Raw genomic sequence first — 17,912 nt, forward strand, 5'->3', positions numbered from 1 at the left:
CAAGCAGAAACCAGGCACAGAAGAACCAAAATTGAACTAATCCATGTGTGATATTTTACCTGCAGAATAGGAGGGGCAAAAAGACACTTGCCTCTAACTTCTGCTGGTTTCTTCCCTACAGGTATGGGGCACAACCGCACCTGAAAAGCCACCTGAGCCCACGCCTGGTTTTGTCTCAGAAAGCAGTTCTACCACCCGCTGCTCTTCTTCTGTGCCCGCGGGCCACCAGAGCCATTTGGAGAAGCCTCGGGAGACCACGAGGGCTCCCCCACTGCACCTGCGGTCCGAGTCTGTCCCTACTCACTCCTCCTACAGCTTTACACCCCCTGTCCCACCTGTGAGAACACTGGAGAGCAAAATTGCTGCCGCCATGCACTCAAACAACACGGATGCTGTCAACAACTCCAATTATCACACCTTCCTGTCCTCCTCCATGCTGGCCTCCTCCGTGGAGGAAGCCCTGCTGCCACCACCACCGCCTCCCCCACCCAAGCACGCTTCCCTGCAGTCTGTGTACGTGCCGCACCCCAAGCCAGAGAGCATCCCTGAGCCCCCTGGGCCGGACGGCTACCTGCATCACAAGCCGGCTTCCATCCATCAGTACAGGCCTGAGAGCGTTCCTCCTCACATCTCCTACCATGGCAAGCCCGACCAGCACCAAGCCTTCCCTCCTCGGTCAGAGACACCCACTTCTGCGGGCACCCGCTACAACACCTACACGAACCAAGGGAAGAGCACCTCGGCTCTCCACTCCAAGCCTCGCAGCCGGACAGAGTTTGTGTCCTCCGTGAGCCCAACGGGCCTGCGTAACACCAGCTATGCCGAGGACGCTCCACCCTACCCCACTATCCGAAGGGTTCAGTCGCTGCACGTCCCCACCCCCGCCGCCTCCGCTATCCGCTCCGTTCCCATTTCACGGACCGAGGTACCTCCAGACGATGAGCCGGTGTACTGCCCGCGGCCCCTCTACCAGTACAAGCCATATCAGCCCCACTCCGACTACCACGTAACTCAGCTGCAGCCTTACTTTGAGAACGGGCGGGTACATTACCGCTACAGTCCTTACTCCAGCTCTTCTGGCTCCTCTTACTACACCACTGCCGATGGGAGCTTTTATGACCTGGACCCCTACAGCACCGTGCGGGTCAGGCCCTTCCACCCCCTGCCCAGCCGAGACTTTGCATCCTACGCCTCGCGGCTGCAGAGCAAAGGCCTGTACCGCTACCCCAGCTTGTCCGCCTACCCTCGGGGTGGCCTCATCGGCCACCTCGCAGGCAAAGAGCACAGCTTCGTCAGCAGAGACGTGCCTCCTGCACCGGACATCAAGCACATGTATGTGTCGTGGGACCTCGAGGACATGGAGAAGTACCGCATGCAGTCTATTCGCCGGGAGAGCCGCACGCGCCAGAAAGTGAAAGGGCCAGTGATGTCCCAGTACGATAACGTGGCCCCACTGCTGCAGGAGGAACTGGGAGGACTGGATGTAATTCACTTGCGCAGCAAATCAGATCCTGGGAAAACTGGCCTCCTCACCGTGGCAGAAGGGAAGGAGGGGAGGTACCCAGCCAAAGCAGCTACACCCGAGGGGGACGAGCGTTACTACATGCAGCACCCTGAGGCAGAGCTGGACAGAGCCCACTACCACGGCGCCTACGGGAACGGGCAGTCGGAGAAGCCGTCCCTCCCCCAGAAGCAGAGCAGCGTCCGGAACAGGAAGATGCACGAGCCCGGCTGCAACGCGAGCGAACACAGGCCGCACTTGCAGCAGGAAGCAAGCCATAGGCAGCCTTCCGAATCCAAAAACGGGCCCCCTTATCCCGACTACAGGCCCAAAGGTGGCCCAGAGCCCTCGGAGCCCATCGGTTACCAACACTCGGGCAGCAAGTACATCCCGGCGAACCAGGAGACCCTGAGACTGAACCACAAGGAGGTGAGGCTGGCGGAGGACAGGCCAGACTTGGAGAGGTCTCGAGCCAGACCGAGCACATCCGTGGAGAAACACTCCAGAGACTGCTATAAGGAAGAGGAGCACGCCACCTCGCCCATGGCACCGCCGCCCAAGCCCGAACGGAGCCACAGCCTCAGAATGCAGCACCCCGAAACCATGGAGAGGGACTCTGCCCTCCTCTACCCATACCAAACCCTGGGGAAACGCCAAAGCACTATGACTGTGGTGTCCCAGTACGATAATTTGGAGGATTACCATACCATGCCTCAGCACCAAAGAGGGGGCTATGTTGGAGGAGGGGGGTTTGTGCCCCCCAGTTTTACCCATGTGCACAGTAGAACTTATGCCACGGCCCTTGGCCAGGGAGCCTTCCTCCCGACGGAGCTGTGTTTGCAGAGGCCTGAAACAGAGGTCCATGTTGAGTGAGCTGGCGTGGGGGGAAGGAGGGATAGAGTCTAAGCAGCCTCTGCTGGACAGCGGACTGTTTTATTTTTTCAGTGACGGAAAAAAAAAAAATACCCCCGCCCCTGCCCCGATGAGCAAAGCAAACCCACCTTCAGCCCCACCCCGACCAGCCTCCCACTCACTGTTTTTATGTAGTAGAAATATAGCTTTTTCATGTAGTTTTGAGACAACTGGAACGATAGGGCAGGCTGTTGGCACACAGACGTTGCCAGAGAGGCCGGGCAGAGCTGAAAGAGATGCTGTTGGGGCAGGGAGCGAAGGAAAAGCTTTTCCTTCCATGGATTTTGACACTGGCAGTTACCACCGCTTCCTCACCGCGCCTCCACGGTCCTGTGCACGACGGACTGTGCGTGCAGCTGTTTCCCCGCGAGCCCCGTGTGTAGCGAGCTGCCCTCCCCACTGCTAGCTCCCAAGAAAGGGGCTCCGTGACATGCCTTGCGAGAACCACTCTTCTGCCCCCTCTGAGGTTACACGGCAAGAGTGGGCTAAAGGCCAGGGGGGGGAAACTTCCCAAGTATTTTCTTCTTGATAAATGCAGAGGTCCTGCCCCTCCCTTGAAAATTATTGCTTAGGCATAGCGGAGCCGCTTCAATCGCTTTGAAGCGGGTGGGAGCCTGTTGTGACTTCAAGCCTGTGGAATAGGCTCTGAAGCCAAAGTTCAAAATACAACACACTTTATAAATGGCTTAACAAGGGTGCTTCTGACTACAAGAAATCAAATTACTTTCAGTTTCTCTATTGTAAGCAGAGGCCAGCTGTGGAAGCCAAGTAGGGCAGGTTTGCATTTCTCGTACCAAAAGAAATGAACACAAAAACACACCAAACCGTGCACACGCCGTTGGGAACAGCACACCCATCTCATGCCAATTCCTCTTTACTGCTAGGCTATCTACAGTCCAGATGATTTAATACCACATTGTGGCTGGCCAGACAGTATCATCTCTCTACCAAAAAAAAAAAAAAAAAAAAAAGGAAAAAAAAAAAAAAAAAAAGAAAAGAAAAAAACACCAAACAAAAACCCACTATAAAAATCAGAAAAAGATCTCTATAGCATTATGTCCAGCTTGTAAATTGGAGCCTAACTTACCAGCTGGGAATGACTGTGTAAGTGCCGCGTTATCTGCATGACCAGCTATTATTTGCCCTGGGCCAGATCCTGCAGCTCTTAGATCAGGGAATGGAATGCTCCTGTTGACCTTAAACCGGAGGTCTACAGGACACAGCTTTCTGTAACCTGTAAGTTCCGTGTTGGCCAGGGGAGCCCTGTGACGTTGTGGCACACACAGAATAGTTACGTGCTGTCTGTGCGCTGTGACTTACTATTGCCTCCCGTACCGCAAGTGTAGCTCCTACCGTATTCAGTTAGCAGTAGGGACAGAAGGCCAGTGCACTCTCTAATACGCTAATAACGTTGTCCTAGGTATTTAAAAGCTTTCCATATTTTAAAAGAAGCCAGGCAGCATCTCAGACTTCCCAGGACTCGGTACAACCCCACCTTATAAATAAAGCACATCCATTTCATTAGACAGGGCTTGCAAGCAATACTTGAGATTTAGGAGTTTTTAAATGGTCACTGATTAAGTTCCAAGGCCATTCCTGTTCCGTGTGGTTAAAGAACTTCTCTACCCGTTTCGAATCTCTATATAATGTTTTATTAAAAACCTGGAGGTCCTGCAGTTAGCACACAGCTGTTAAAGGGAGCTTAGATGGTTGTTTGGAACAAAATTTTCACAGCTATTTTGGGGCTTTTAAAGCATAAAGAAAACCTGCTTCTAGTAGCTAACTAGTCTTTAGCTATTTGCTTCTTTTAATCTTGTAGCCTTGTCTGGGGCTGTTTTCGATAACACTACCTACACTACCTTATGGTCCTATTTTATTGTGCAATGCTGTTGTTTTAAGCATTTTGTTTAGAAGAGTTGTTCTTACATGTTACGGAAATAAATCTGGCAGTTAGAAGAAAAAAAAAAAAAAAAAAAGGAAAAAAAAGAAGAAAAAAAAAATCAGCACTGTGATCCAGGTTCCCACAGTCTCCTTGTGAGTAATTACCAGGTAGAGGGGTTGGGTTGTTCAGGGTTTTTTTGTGAGGGAATGGTTTTTGTAATGTTTTCTCTTAGGAAAAACTAACAAAATCACGTGGAAAGGGGCCATTAGGTGAGCCACGCTGCGGGCCACCCTGTCCCCACTGCTAGCTAGCTCCCTAGGAAAGGCTGAACTGTCCGGGTGCCTTGGTGCAAGCTCGCCAAGGCAGCCCAGATGCAGGCGGTGCTCGCTCAGCGGAGGTGGGAGCTGTGTCAGGGCTGGTGCTGGTCCTCACCGCTGTAGCACAGTCTCCCCACAGCTGCCAGTTACCTGCCGAGGTCTCCAGTTGAAGCAGGGACAACGCGTTTGGTTCAGGCTCTTTGGGATTCAGGTAGCGAGAGCTGTAGGTCAGACCTCTCTCTCCACGAAAGCCTTAACTCCCCTCTCCTGCCGCAACTCCCCTCACCTCCATTTTGGCCTTACATTAACCAGGACTATCCTGCTGAGGGGGCTGAACCCAGCTCCCACTGCTGGTAAACGCCTCTCTGGATTTTCCTGCTCAAAGCCACCGTCTCCCTCTAGAGATCAAGTGCCATCCCTGGACAATTCCTGTTCCTTACAGTCTTGTGCTACTCCTGCCCGAGCCTGGGCCCCGCAGCTCGCTGCACTGATGAGGTGCCAGGTGCCGAGCACCCTCTCATCCGTGGGAAACAAAAGCGTTCAGCACCTTTCCAAAAGGGCTTCTAGAAGTGCACACCCATGCGCCTGGATGGCTGCTCTGAACAGCCTTCCTCTTGAGAACAAGGAGGTCTCCATTAAAAAATAATAATAATAAAAAAAAAAAAAAGACAGCGGAAAACTTGCCGCCCAGCCACCCCCCATCCCTCTGCACGCAGCCACAGCAGTGTGTGCTTCACGGGCTGGAAGCTCTTGGAGAACCCAAACTAATTTCCGTACATCAGTGTTGAGCCACAAGTACAAAAAAACTCAAAGCAAGGTTAGGGCACCAGCTTTTCCCAGAGTATGCTCCGGTCTTTAGTGTCGCTACCGCGCACGGCTTAAACATCTGGTACCAGCCGGCCGTCCCCCCGCATCCCCCCGCGCAAAGCCATATAGTGAACTATGCAGTTCTGCTCTTGCACTCTGGTTGATCTGATGGTCCTTAGAGTTACATCCTTTACGTTCACAATAAACCCAGACATCCAGCTGTACCTTTGCAAAATTCATAGCTGAAATTAAGAAGGGCGTCGTGCATCAGAGCGAGGGGGGGGTTACGCCAGGGGTCTCGGTGAGGTGGATGGTCTGAGGTAAGTCGGTAGGTCAGTTCCTGGCATCCTAGCAGAGACACGGGAGAGAGCAAGGGGACGGCAACGCAAGTAATACTCTCTTGCAAGCCCAGTTCTGCTCAGATTAATTTACCGCCTAACTATCTCCAGCGAGACAAGCAGCTGTGTTCTTAAATCGCTCCCCTGTCCTTGCCGCCAGCTAGCTACATCTTCAGTTGCCGCTTCCGAAGGTTTCAGCTGAGGCTCATGCAAGCGTTAGGGACGGGTAGCGCCAACTCCGGATTTTCACCTCTGCTTTGGAGCGCGGTGTGCCGCCCCCAGGAGACCTTCCCCGGCGAGGGGGGGTGCAGATGGCAGGTGAGCAATGAGGACCTAGCCCCTACGAAGTCTTAAGTAAAGCATTAATTTCTGATTTTTAAGAAGTCTTTATCAGGTAAAATCTATATGCATATATGACAAAACAACTTTGTGCCTATGTCTTTCCAGAGATCCTCATTTTGTGCTCATCATTTGAAGGGGGGGGGGGGGGGGGGGGGGAGGGCGGGGGCAGTAAGGATTGCACAGTGGTAGTAAGTTGCTACACAAAACCAAAACCAACTTGAAAACACACTGTTCCTCTTTAACCCCAGGCAGGGACAGAACCTCACGTGTACTCTGCCATTCACCCGTGCATTGACAGGGCATTGACTGATGTGATGTGTTACGTGTCAGGAAATCTGGATGAGAAACCGTTTTACTTTCGTTACAGGCGGCTTAGGCATGCAACTCTTTTTTTTTTCTTTTTCCCAGAGCCTTGTGCTACAGAGACCCGATGTTGAAAGGCATGGTCTGGTTTAAACAGACGTACAACATAATTAATACCTTTGTGTGCAGAGTCTTGCCTCGTCCAGTTGGGGGGGAGGGAGGGGGGGGGGGGGGGAGGGGGGAGAAAAGGGTTGTTTTGCAGTTCATTTTCCTGCTGTAGAAGACTTGATTTTTCTTTCCCTGAGCCGCATGAGAGAAACATCCCAGAAAGTCTTGGGTTACCTTTGGAGTTCCCTTCACTTTAATTTATATAGTGTCTTTTTTTGTGAACTGGTGTAAAATGTATATGCCGACAAGCTCATGTATTTTTATGTAAATATTTTTTGTGGTTTCCCCACTTGCCCTTCTCTGTAAATATTTAGAATTCTCATATTCTTCTCACCTTGTATGATGCAGATGTGGTTTTGTTTCTGTTTTTTATTTGTACTGTAATGCAACAATCCAGACTGAGGTGTCTTGTGGTATTAAACAAAAGCAACAGTCCCACTGAGCTCACACTCAGATGTGCAACTGGACAGCATTAATCAAGCCAGGTTAAAAAAAAAAAAAACACTATCCTGTTGTGTTTGTGTGTGTTCTTGCCTCTGCCTCGTTAATCAAGAGCGTATTTTAAAAAACACGGGAAAAGCCAGTTTAGGGCCGTGGGGGGATGCGGCAGGTTTCTGGAGGACGTGACTGTATTCATACACCGAGGCTATTGCAAAATCGCTCACCTTGAGCCCGTGCCACTGCTTATCTGTTGAGTTACACCTGTGGCCATGATGGCTTCCTAACAAAAAACGACCCAGCCTGGGCATTTTTAGTCTCCCTTTCCTCTCACCCAGCGTGACAGTGCAAGGAGGAACAACTTGGCGTTCGCACAGAAGGCACGAGGCAGATTAAGTTGGTCCTGACAGATGGCGCGGGCCACCTCGGCCCTTGGAGCTGCCCAGCAGGGATTCCAGGCACCACAGCAATATGGTTCATAGTTAATTAACAGCGAAAGGATGATAAAGGAAGCTAATTTCATATGGTTTTAACTTTGTAAGAAGGACTTCTAAGAGTCTTCTCATCCAGTAAATGTTACGCCCTTTAGAACTGCTGCCAGGAATAAACCCAACGCTCCTTTCCCCCGAGGCCAGGCCAGCCCCCCCCAACCCCCACCCCCACCCCCCACGGAGCCCGTAGGACACGGCCGGCGCGGGGGCATCACCCCCCATGCCCGGGAGGCTGCGTGAGCACGGAGCGGCTGCCGAGCTTACCTTGCATCGGGGCTACCTGCGGAACCTCTGCCTCGCCCGCCCCAAATCCTCACTTTCCGATGCCGGTCTACTTACTAATCCGACGTACTTACTGCTACGCATCCAGCCTCTCCTACCGGACACTTGTGTTGTAAGGGAGGCCCCCCCAGCAAGGCCAGCAGCCCACCCCTGCTCCGTTCTTGGGAACCCCCGCGTGGCCCCCACAGCTCCAGCTGTCCCACAGCAGCACGGGCAGGATGGGGCCCTTGCACGGGCCGCCATGCAAACCAGGTGCCCGCGCTACATTGCGGCTCCGTCGCGTTGATGCATGAAAAGCAGCAAGCTTTTCCTCTGCTGAGCACCACCAGAGACACCCTTGCCACATCCAGATGACAATACGAATCAGAGCGGCAATTGCCCACGTAGGAGCCCCCCCAGAGCCCCCCACACTCGGTTTCCACCCCCACTCATCCTTGCCCAGTGAAGGCATCTGTTAATGATGCTGACACCGAAGCTGGCCTTGAGGCCAACGGCGGAACACAACGAGGGTGACTTGGCATACGGAACTCAACTTTTCTGAAGCCCAACAGACAAACACATCTTTGCCGAAGTCTTTGCGGCAGTTCAGCAGAGTTTCCGCACAGGACACGAATCCACACAGGACGTTACTTGACCATTGTCCTTTTGCCAGCGTTGGGTCTTAGGACAACGGTTGGGAACAGCAGGGCTGTGGACCCCTTGCCCCAAGGGAGCACTCCCAAGAGCTGACACGCCACCTCCCCAGCTTGGTTTGGCCTGAACCGCTCCAACAGCGGCGGTGGCCTGGTGCAACGCTCTGCTGACGACTGCAGCGAGCACAGAAGTTACCAGCTGGGTGTTTTGCCACACATCAAAAGAGGATTCCGTGCACAAGTGATGCCAAGAGCATTTCACAGTGCCCACCTGCTGCAGCACAAACTAACTAGCTGGCTGCAACAAGGCTTTTACCGTCGGTCAGGTTCTACTGGCCCTGCTGTTTCTCCTTCCTCCAGAGGTCAGACCACACTCCCATCCTTATTTCTTTGCCCACTGCTTTGAAAAAAAAAAAAAAAAAATGATAATACTCAAGTTTTCTCTGCCAGCCTGTCCCGAGCAGCATGCTCATGGCTGAGATTAAAGCTTAAAACTGTTCTCCCCTCTCCCAGCTGCTCTGTAGCGTGCCCAGGGGCTGGTAAGACCCCAGGCACAAACCTGACCCTCCTGCAGAAGTGCCTCCACCAGGTCGCGCTGTGAAACCACATTTGCCTCAAAGTCGACTTTGGAGGCGGTTTAAAAGGCTTATGGCTCCGTTCTAGCAGTTTCTGATCAGGTTTCCAACTCCTGAGACGGAGGGGGGGATTTTTGTCTTGAATTTTTCATTAAAATTGAGTACTCGGTGCTCCTGCACAGAGTCTCCCAAGGAGCTCCGCTGGTCTCGGTGAAGCACCACCAGCCTGCAGGTGTCACGCAGGGCGCCCAGCTGAAAAGGCTGACTATCAGCAACGCTGAAGCATCCAAAATGAAAAGCAAACTGCAGACCTCGGCAGATCACTGCTGCTTTTCAAACAAGCTATCAGCTGTTCGAGGGCTCCATCCCTAGAGGAACACTGCAACGTGTTTGCTTCAACGCTAGAAAAGTCAAACAGAAGCAGCAACTGATACTGGAAAAGCCGCAGCGCTGCTCAGTCCCCCCCTAGTCTTCCTCCAATGAGCAAGGATGCCCTGCTAAGATTAATTATCAGACTATGCACCTAGAAGACCCCCCCAGCCAGAAGCACCAAGTCCGGCATCTGTCAGAGCAAAGCTGACGCGAATGCAGGAGTCTCCAGCCACACGCACAGCCCCAGCAGCGCTGAACCCCCCTTCCCAGCACAGGACCGGGCTTCAGCCCGGATTTGGCTTCTCACCTCCACATCAACCAGGGGCTGAGCACCTGCTCCAGGCAGCCTCCTCCCCCCGGGGGCCCAGCAGGACCCCCGATACCCTCCTCCCTGCGTGAGGGACCTGCAGCAGCAAACCCTCCAGATGGGGAGGCTTCTGGTGCCCCTCTGCAGCAGGACCTGACAGAAGTTTGGCAGAGCGTCACGAGAACGAGGAAGGGACACGGGAGGTCACACAAATCCCCTAGATTAGCATTCCTGGTGCAAAAGCGCTGCTCGGTGCAAGAACAGCCTGCCATCACCTCAGACAAGAGGCTGTCACAGATGGCAAGGCATCCTGCCCATCGCCTGGGTCACAGCCCAGGAAAGCCAGACCGGCCACTTCTAAGGGAGCACTTGTGGCGGTGGGGGCCGGCAGCAACAACCACACTGGATGGGAAAAAGCAATCTTCCCTGCTCCTCATCCTCCTGGGGACAGCAGGAGCAAGGTCCCTGCTCCACTGCTGTCCAGCCACCTCCCACACCTCCTGCGGGAAGGACAGGGAGGGCACAATCCTGCCACTTCACGTGTGCAAAAGCTTCGAGCCAGCTCTGCATCAGGAGCTGTCACAACATCACTCACCCACCCCTCTGCAACCACTTCATCTCCCTTTCCTGAAGATTTTTTGTTTTGCCCAGTCTCTCAGCGGGGTGCACAGATGCAGTGGGACAAAGCCCTCAGGTCAGAGCAGGGGCACAGCTGGCACCAAAGGATACTGGCTAAAACAAGGTTCTTTAGCCTGCAACACAGCTCTTCTTCCCGGTGACACCTTTGGCTCTTGGAGTCCCATGACAAGCCCAAACAATTCAACTTTCCCTGCTATTAGCCAGCTCCATCTTCCCTCCCAGCTGCAGTTTATCCATCCGCTGCCCTGCTGCAGTCCATCCCTTCCAGCCCAACTGCAGCCTGCATCTGTGCAGGCTTCTCGCACTGCAGATCCATGCCCTCGGCACACCCACGGGACAGCCTGAAGATGCACGTTGCCCAGTATCTACTGGTTGGGCTCCCACTGGATCTCACCGCTCCAGCAGCTCGGGAGGAAGGGGAGCCAGCAGCACAGTTCTGCCTTAATGCTGTTGGGAAGGGGTGGGGTGTCCTGAGGAAACCTTGCCAGGGATCCCCCACCACCTGCTTGAATGTGGGGGCTGCAGGCTCCAGCACCGCTGCGGAGCACCACCCCGTCGCTGCAGCTCTGCAGACAGGCAGCTGCAACTGTTTTGTCCTACGGTGTGACCTACCTGCACCCCCAGCCCATCTCCGAAGTCACCAGTCGTACAGGCTACAGAGCCCGAAGAGCAGGTGCGACCTGCAGAAAGTATCCGTTAAGTAAGGAACGGGCTGTGCTGGAGCAGGAAGGGGAAGGCCTGATGCAGATGCAACGCCCAGCGAAATTAAAGATGCCTCAACTCTGTCATGAGCATCTTGATCCTGCAGGGTAGAGCCCCTGGTCCCTCCTTGCCCCAGTGGAGCAAAGCAAATCAGCCCCCAGACAGACACCCTCGACTTTATGTCTGCGTTCTGTGGTTCAAACTGGCAGTCAGGGAAGGCTCTTACAGAATCTGCCTTAATCACCCGCCCGGAAAGATCTCCCTGCCCAACACAAGCCTCCTCCAGCCTCCCCGCAGGGCTGGCACCCAGCCTGTCTCATCTTCACGTCTCTCACCGTGGATTTCCCCCTCTGCAAATGCTCAGAGTTTTCCGGCCCCCGCCAGCGATGCTGCACCTTCAGCTCCTAGTTCAAGGGGGTCGTTGTGCTACAAAGGGACGAGAGTTCTCCCCGGCTGGTGACAAGAGAAGCCCATCAAGCACCAGATTCAGACGAGAGACTCCTGCTCTGCCCCTCGAAGGCCCAGCGTTTTCCTTAGACACGTACACAGCACCACACCCCAGTTCCCTCCTGTCTGCAGCTGCCTGGGGGTCCTGGAGCAGGGCAGAGGCCACCTATGCTCCAAAGGGGGGGGACACTCCCCTTGTAGTGTGCCCAGCACATTCCCTGTTCTGCCACCCAGTGCCTCCCCAGATCGCAGAAGAGACCTCACTGGTCTGATGAACAGGGGACAAGGGGAAAAGGAAGATGAATCTCCTCAGAAGCACAGCATCCTGCTACAGCTTGACTGAATTTATTAATTGCTGACGGATATAGTCAACGAGGCTGCCACCTTCCTGGACAAAGAAAAGTCGCCCTTCTAAATATCAAAGGCACCAGGAAAGAATGAGATCCTTGTACAAAAGGGCAGTTAACCCTTCTGGCAATTTTATATTTAGAAGGATGCATGGCTTTTAGAAAGTGTGACAGGTCAGAAAGGGGAAACAGGTTGCACAGAGTGCAAGGGGAAGGTTTTCAACTAAAAATGTATTCATCCTTTTTTTTTTTTTTTTTTTTTTTTTAAGATCTAAGATGCTAGAGAAGAATATTTGACGCTAGCAAGTGCTGGAACTTCATGCATTATTCAAACTGCATGAACGTTTGAAGACCAGAGACCTGGAAACATTCAATGAGAACAAGTCACCTGGCACGTTCCCAGGGAGAAGTGTGGGTGCTCTGTGTCACCCCAGCGGAGGCGGTGGCTGCGATGGTTTCCGTGGCCGACACCCTACGGGCTGTACCTCAGCCGTACACAGCAGCCCCATCTCCCCCCAGCCCTACACTACACAGAAAACCCCAGTGAGATGTGCCCAGGATACATCTAGGGTGAAACGGTTCTGGACCCACCAAGTGCCAACCATAACTCAGAGCAAACTAACACAGAGATGCCGTAGTAAAGCAGAAACACAGAAGAACGAAGCGCAGTAATGAAGGTAACGCAGCAAGCCCACCACAGACATGCCAGTAAAAACCACGTCTCCTCTCTTCCAAATCAACACACCCTCCAGGGCAGACAGTCTCGTCAGTAGTCATATTCTAGGAGAACCTCATTCTGCTGCGCTTTTGAGTTATGGATTCAAACACAAGAATTGGGGAAAAAAAAAATAAAGTGCCAGACAGGTTCTCAGCCAGCAGAAATGGAGCCACAGAGCGGGTCTTGCTTCTGAGGGTGGGCAGGCATCTGCCCTGCCCCTCTCCCTTCGATCCACGCTTGCCTTCCACGGGTTTCGCTTACTTTATTAGCGCCTTCTACTTTTCTTTAGATTTCCTCTGGTTGCTTTTTTGCGGGAGATCTGAATCACCTCACTTAAAGGACTGTTTTCTCCATCTCACACCTTTAGTTTCTCTTGCCAGCTCCCATCCGAGCTCCGCAGCATCCCTCTCTCTCTCTGGCCTCAGAAAGACGGGAACCAGAACGTGGCCAGTCTCATCCTCTACTGCAGGAGACAGGGTTGCCCAGGAGGGATGGCTTCACAAGGAAAATACGCAAACGCATCCCACCACAAACACAGGTGCCACACTGTGCTAGCCATTAATGTTTCACCAATTTAGAAAAAGTGGAATTTCATTGATAGTAATGCATTATCATCAACAATGCCCCAACTAACGCTTGCTGAGGGGTACAGAAGGCACATTAGCAAGCTGCAGAGCAGTCACTAACTCCTGCAACAGAGCAAGGGAAGAAGCTGGTCTACGCTTTCTCACATTTCCCTTATATGAAAGGCTCCTTTGGAAAAGAAAACAAAGTTAAAGGAGGACTGCTTTTTAAAGTGGAAAAATATCTTCCTCCATCACCAACACAACTTCAAAAGCAAAACCCAACACACTGTAACAAAACCCCCAACCCACAGACTTTTCCCTTCCAGCCCCAGAATTATTTTAAGCTCTGCGATGAGCACAGTGGTCAGCATCCCCACTCCGCAAGCTCTGCCGCGGGGGAGGGAGCCGGAGGTCTCGCTCCTGGCTGATCCCAGCTGCCAAGCCAGCTTCCACAAGAGCCGGGCGCCGCCTCAAACCACCACTACTCTGAGCAACAGGCAAGGAGAAAGTGCTCAGACGTTTTTTCAGATGCACTTTCTGGGTGCCTGACAGGAGATTTTGTGGTCTGGTCCACAGACCAGCCGAGCACTCGGAGCTGCTCCCCAGGGCTGAGAGCGCCACGTTTGGAACACCTGAAGGGCTGAGGCTGCGTACTTGGGGTCAGTTTAACTGAATAATTTTCACATTAGGTTGTGAGAGACAGATAAGCCATCAGCAAAATGGAGAAATTCCCCTTCTTCAGAGCCAGAGGGGTTATTTACTGCTTGTAAACCATGTAGATACAATAGCCATCGGTGCCGTAAAAGCCCACAAGGCTTTAAGTTAATCATTCTTTTTTCCAGACCAGGATTTGAATAAGTAATACAGGGCCAGACATGACACCACAGAAGAAAAATTATAGAATAGAGGCTGAGAAAGTGAACACAATCCATTCTGCCCACCAAGTGAGACAGATGAGGAGCTCTGGAAAAGAATAATGTAACTGCACAGTAAAAGACCATCAGAATGCAGATACACAAAGGTGCAAATTGAGATTCACCAGAAATCTCTTTGCTGGCAATTCCCAGCTTTTAAGAAGATCACTTTGTAACCTTAGGAGTATGCTTTTTTTGTGGGTTTGTATTATAGATGCAACCTCTGCTCTCTGCTTCGGCACACACATTAGCATTTTTCCACAGAGCATGGCTCTGCTCCCACCCTCAAATATAGCAGCCTAAATGTCCACGTTCCGGCTTGCTTTCATCTCATCTCCTGCAGAATGAATAATGGAGTAGCGGTAAGGAAAAGAAAGGAGCAGACATGCCTGTTTGGAGTTTCAGACCAGACAGCAAGAAGCTTCAAACCCAAACTGGCCAAATTAGAAGGAAGCCCTGTTGATTGGCACCCACCCACCACACCGCCACTGCGGAAGAGGCTCTGTCAAAGGCGGATTTAAAGCCCCCATGGTGAAAGGGAAGAAAGAAAACAAGGAATTGGAATCACATTGTCTTTTTCCCTACAGATACTGCAGTTTTCAGGCTGTACAGCAGACCCAAAGCTGGAGAAATGCCGAGTGCAGGTGAAGCGCCGAGAGCACCCGCGAAGGGCTTTGCCCTCGGCAGCTGCCTGGCGCAGCACGGCACGGTCCTGCCAAGCCTCGCTGGCTGCACCGGGCACCGGCACAGGGGGTGCTGCCCCCCCACCTGCCCGGGGCTGGGGGAGCCCGCCGGCTCCTGTGCTGGGGCACCCTCGAGACAGGCAGTCCTTCTAGGGGGGGTCCATGCTCACCTCTGGGAGCCGCAGGAGGGGGTCGCGACTTTCCCCCATCAGGACTCACCTTACCACAGGCTAATTACTGGCAAGCAGCGAGCCACACTCCCAGCATTCATCATTTACACACAGAAGGGGTCCAGCACCACAGAACTGGTCCAGCAGTTCCTGCGTATAAATGCCCCAACAAGGACACAAAATGTATCCATCAAACACACCGCTCACCAAAGCACTGCTGATGATGGATTTCAAAACACTCCAGTTCCTAATTATCCAGGCTCTCTTGGGAAGCAGGTACCGTCCCTATTTTACTGAAGAAAAACCAGAGGGGTAAGCTCAGTGAATCCGAGATGGTCAGATGGCAAGTGGGACATGACAACAGGACTCCACGGCTACTACCCTTGACATCCCTGTCCCCCAGGGCACTACACCACGAGCGACTGATTTCATATTCCTGGCTTCCAGCTAGTCCCATGATTTATTCTTGCATGCTGATGTGGAACGGGTCAAATCTACAGACCCTTCGGAAAGCCTGATTCAGGGGGCTGAGCATTAGCTTAGCTCAGGTGGCACGAACTATTAAGGCAGTATCTTCAGAGGTAATTAGGCAGCTAATCAATTTTGAGAAGCTGAGCCTCTAATTGCTAGCTGGAAATATGAACCAGACTTATTTCTTGTTTGTTTTAGCAGGCAGAAGAGTGGGACGGAGAGCTGTAACGACCTGTGACAGATGCATGCCCACACTCCCCCACCTCGGAGGTTTGCTTTTGGACACTCCAGCATACGCACACTAACGCACCCTGAGCACAGGCTCGATACTCCACAATTGTAGCTGCACTTCAGGAATGGAAATGTCAAAGAAATTAAGTTTGAACAGGTTCTTTTTCTCTCCATTCATTCAAATGCTGTGAAACATTTCTCAACCTAAGCTTTTCCACAAAGAATTGTCAATATAAAGTCCTCATTTTTTCCTAAAGGACAGGGGAAAAGCTGAAAATCAAGAGAGATGGGACAGAAGAGCCTCCTCCAAAACTGCCAAATTTTCCACTCAAGAATCAAAACGTTGATCTTTTTGTAATATACAGGCTTATTTCTTCTGGCATTTTCCAATGGAATGACACAAGTATTTTATCTAAAAAAAAAAAAAAAAAAAGAAAAGAAAATTTAAAAGCAGCTGCTGAGCCTCTTCAGTCACATTCCCTGCTTGCACCCCAGTTTTGCCAGATGTAAGACAGAGACAAACCCTACTGACCATGCAGGAGCCTGTTTGCTCTTCAGCAACCAGCTCCACGTGACAGCTGTGAGTTGTCTCCGGTGTACACAAAAACATTTTCCATTTAAACAATCATTAAAGTGTTTTCTCTCAACCATAATCAACAGATGAGGCAACACTCTCCTCTTCTGCAAACAAACTTCTACAAGGTGCCTGGAAACCACCTGTGTGCTGCTGCACATACCTCTCGCGCATGAAACAAGTACCAAGAAGTGAAATTGCTGAGCACCAAGGCTTCGCCGAGCAACTCTTACCGGGAGCCATCTGGCCCAGGGCCACCAGCCACTCGGAAAATAACTCGGGAGCCCCGATTCCCCAGCCTTTCTGCTCTCCCTGCTAGACCAAGCCATTAATGACTCGCTGGTTCAGTCAGGTTTTCCGCTCTGTCCTTTCAAGGATGAAGTCGGTGGTAAATGTTTTCTGCCAAGGAAAACCCATTGTGGAGACTTCCCGGGATATAAGCAGTGCAAGGCAACTCGGTGTCCTTGTGGAAGGGAACAAGAGAGAGGCTGTGCAGGGAAATAACTGACGTTATCTTTTTGTAGCTTTTTAAGTTTTCCTTCACCCCAGCTACTCTGGTCACATCAAATCCTGCCCGGTCCCCCTGCCATGACCTCTGCTGTGACTCTTTCTTCTGAGCCCGACTGTCTCATTGCAAGTCATGAACTGCCTTCTGAAACTGAGTTACGATGAAATAAGTGCACTGCACATTAGATGCACACTGAATTATCAATCCGCCTCTGGAACTTCAAGGAAAAACTGCAAGAAAAGGACATCTCTTCCAAGGTCTCTCTAAGCAGTGATAAATCTTTCGGCTGTCTTTCAAGCCAATTCTACATCACCTTTAAGGCCACAGACTGGATGAGCTGTGCCTTGCTGCTAGGACAAGGCAGATTAAAGGAACCACATTTTCACTCCCCTTTCCTACGAGGGGATTGCTGAGACCATAAGAGTAACCCAGCTTGGATGTCCGATGCTAACAGGATAATCAGCTCTCTGACCATCACGCAGGCAGCAGTTGTATAAAACATAAAATAGCCTCATTTCTTCAGTCTCCGAAACAGGAAAAGAAGAGGGAGCAGAGCAAGTGCAGAATGCACACACCAGTCCACCCCACCATCCTGCCTGGGACCACAGCTTTGTGGCCCCAGCTAAATGATAACAGCTCAGGCGTCTCACAGGGATGGGGCAAAGGTTCCCACAACCATCCTTGTAGAGCTCAAGGCCGACAAAGGCTCGACATGACAGCGAATCCATCATTATGGGCAGAATCTCACCCTCCCCTCGCTCACCGCCCAGCGGGCAAGGCTGCCAGCTCAGATGGGTGGGAATGCAACAAGCACCTGATGCAGGACTTAAGCAAGGACTGTTACAGCTCAAAGCCCGAGTCCAGAAAACAAAAGCTTAGGGCTTGAGGGGCACTGGGTGGATGGCACCACAGAGCCCTTTGCAGGTCCTTGCTGCTGTATCCCCCAGAACATCTGCCACGTCTCCCCTTTTATCCCTTTTCACCAAAAGCAAGCGAACTCCTTTTCTGCAGCGCGTTGGATTTTTCTTCAAAATCACACACATGAAGACACTCAAAGAGAGATGCACAGTGAGGCAGTGAACATCACGAACAGACACCAAAACGCAGACCAGATTTTCCTTTCCACCAGTTAAAGCTTGCAGCTAATTGCTCCATTAGAGCATGTACTTTCCTCAAACCTACTTAACCTGCAGAAGCTATTCCCCGGTCAAACAGGCTCAGCTTTCAGAGCTACACCCCAAAAATATAATGTTTAAGCACAGGACTTGCCATAAG

The 17,912-nt window shown here is 51.9% G+C and overlaps 2 protein-coding genes across 6 annotated transcripts in view; one reads left to right on the forward strand and one right to left on the reverse strand.

Annotated features, from left to right (window-relative positions):
• Positions 1-6,227, forward strand: part of ARHGAP32 (Rho GTPase activating protein 32) — a 259,327-nt gene extending 253,100 nt beyond the window's left edge. For all 5 annotated transcript variants that reach the window (XM_055728664.1, XM_055728663.1, XM_055728665.1 and 2 more), the window contains one exon: positions 122-6,227. In XM_055728664.1, coding sequence (XP_055584639.1) covers positions 122-2,374 — 2,253 coding nt within the window. In that variant the 3' untranslated portion in view covers positions 2,375-6,227. The remainder of the gene's footprint in view (positions 1-121) is intronic.
• KCNJ5 (potassium inwardly rectifying channel subfamily J member 5) overlaps positions 1-17,912 on the reverse strand; it is a 124,524-nt gene that overhangs the window by 7,710 nt on the left and 98,902 nt on the right. The window lies entirely within an intron of this gene.

Source organism: Falco cherrug, chromosome 17 (genome assembly GCF_023634085.1).
Source record: "Falco cherrug isolate bFalChe1 chromosome 17, bFalChe1.pri, whole genome shotgun sequence".
Taxonomy (NCBI): Eukaryota; Metazoa; Chordata; class Aves; order Falconiformes; family Falconidae; genus Falco; species Falco cherrug.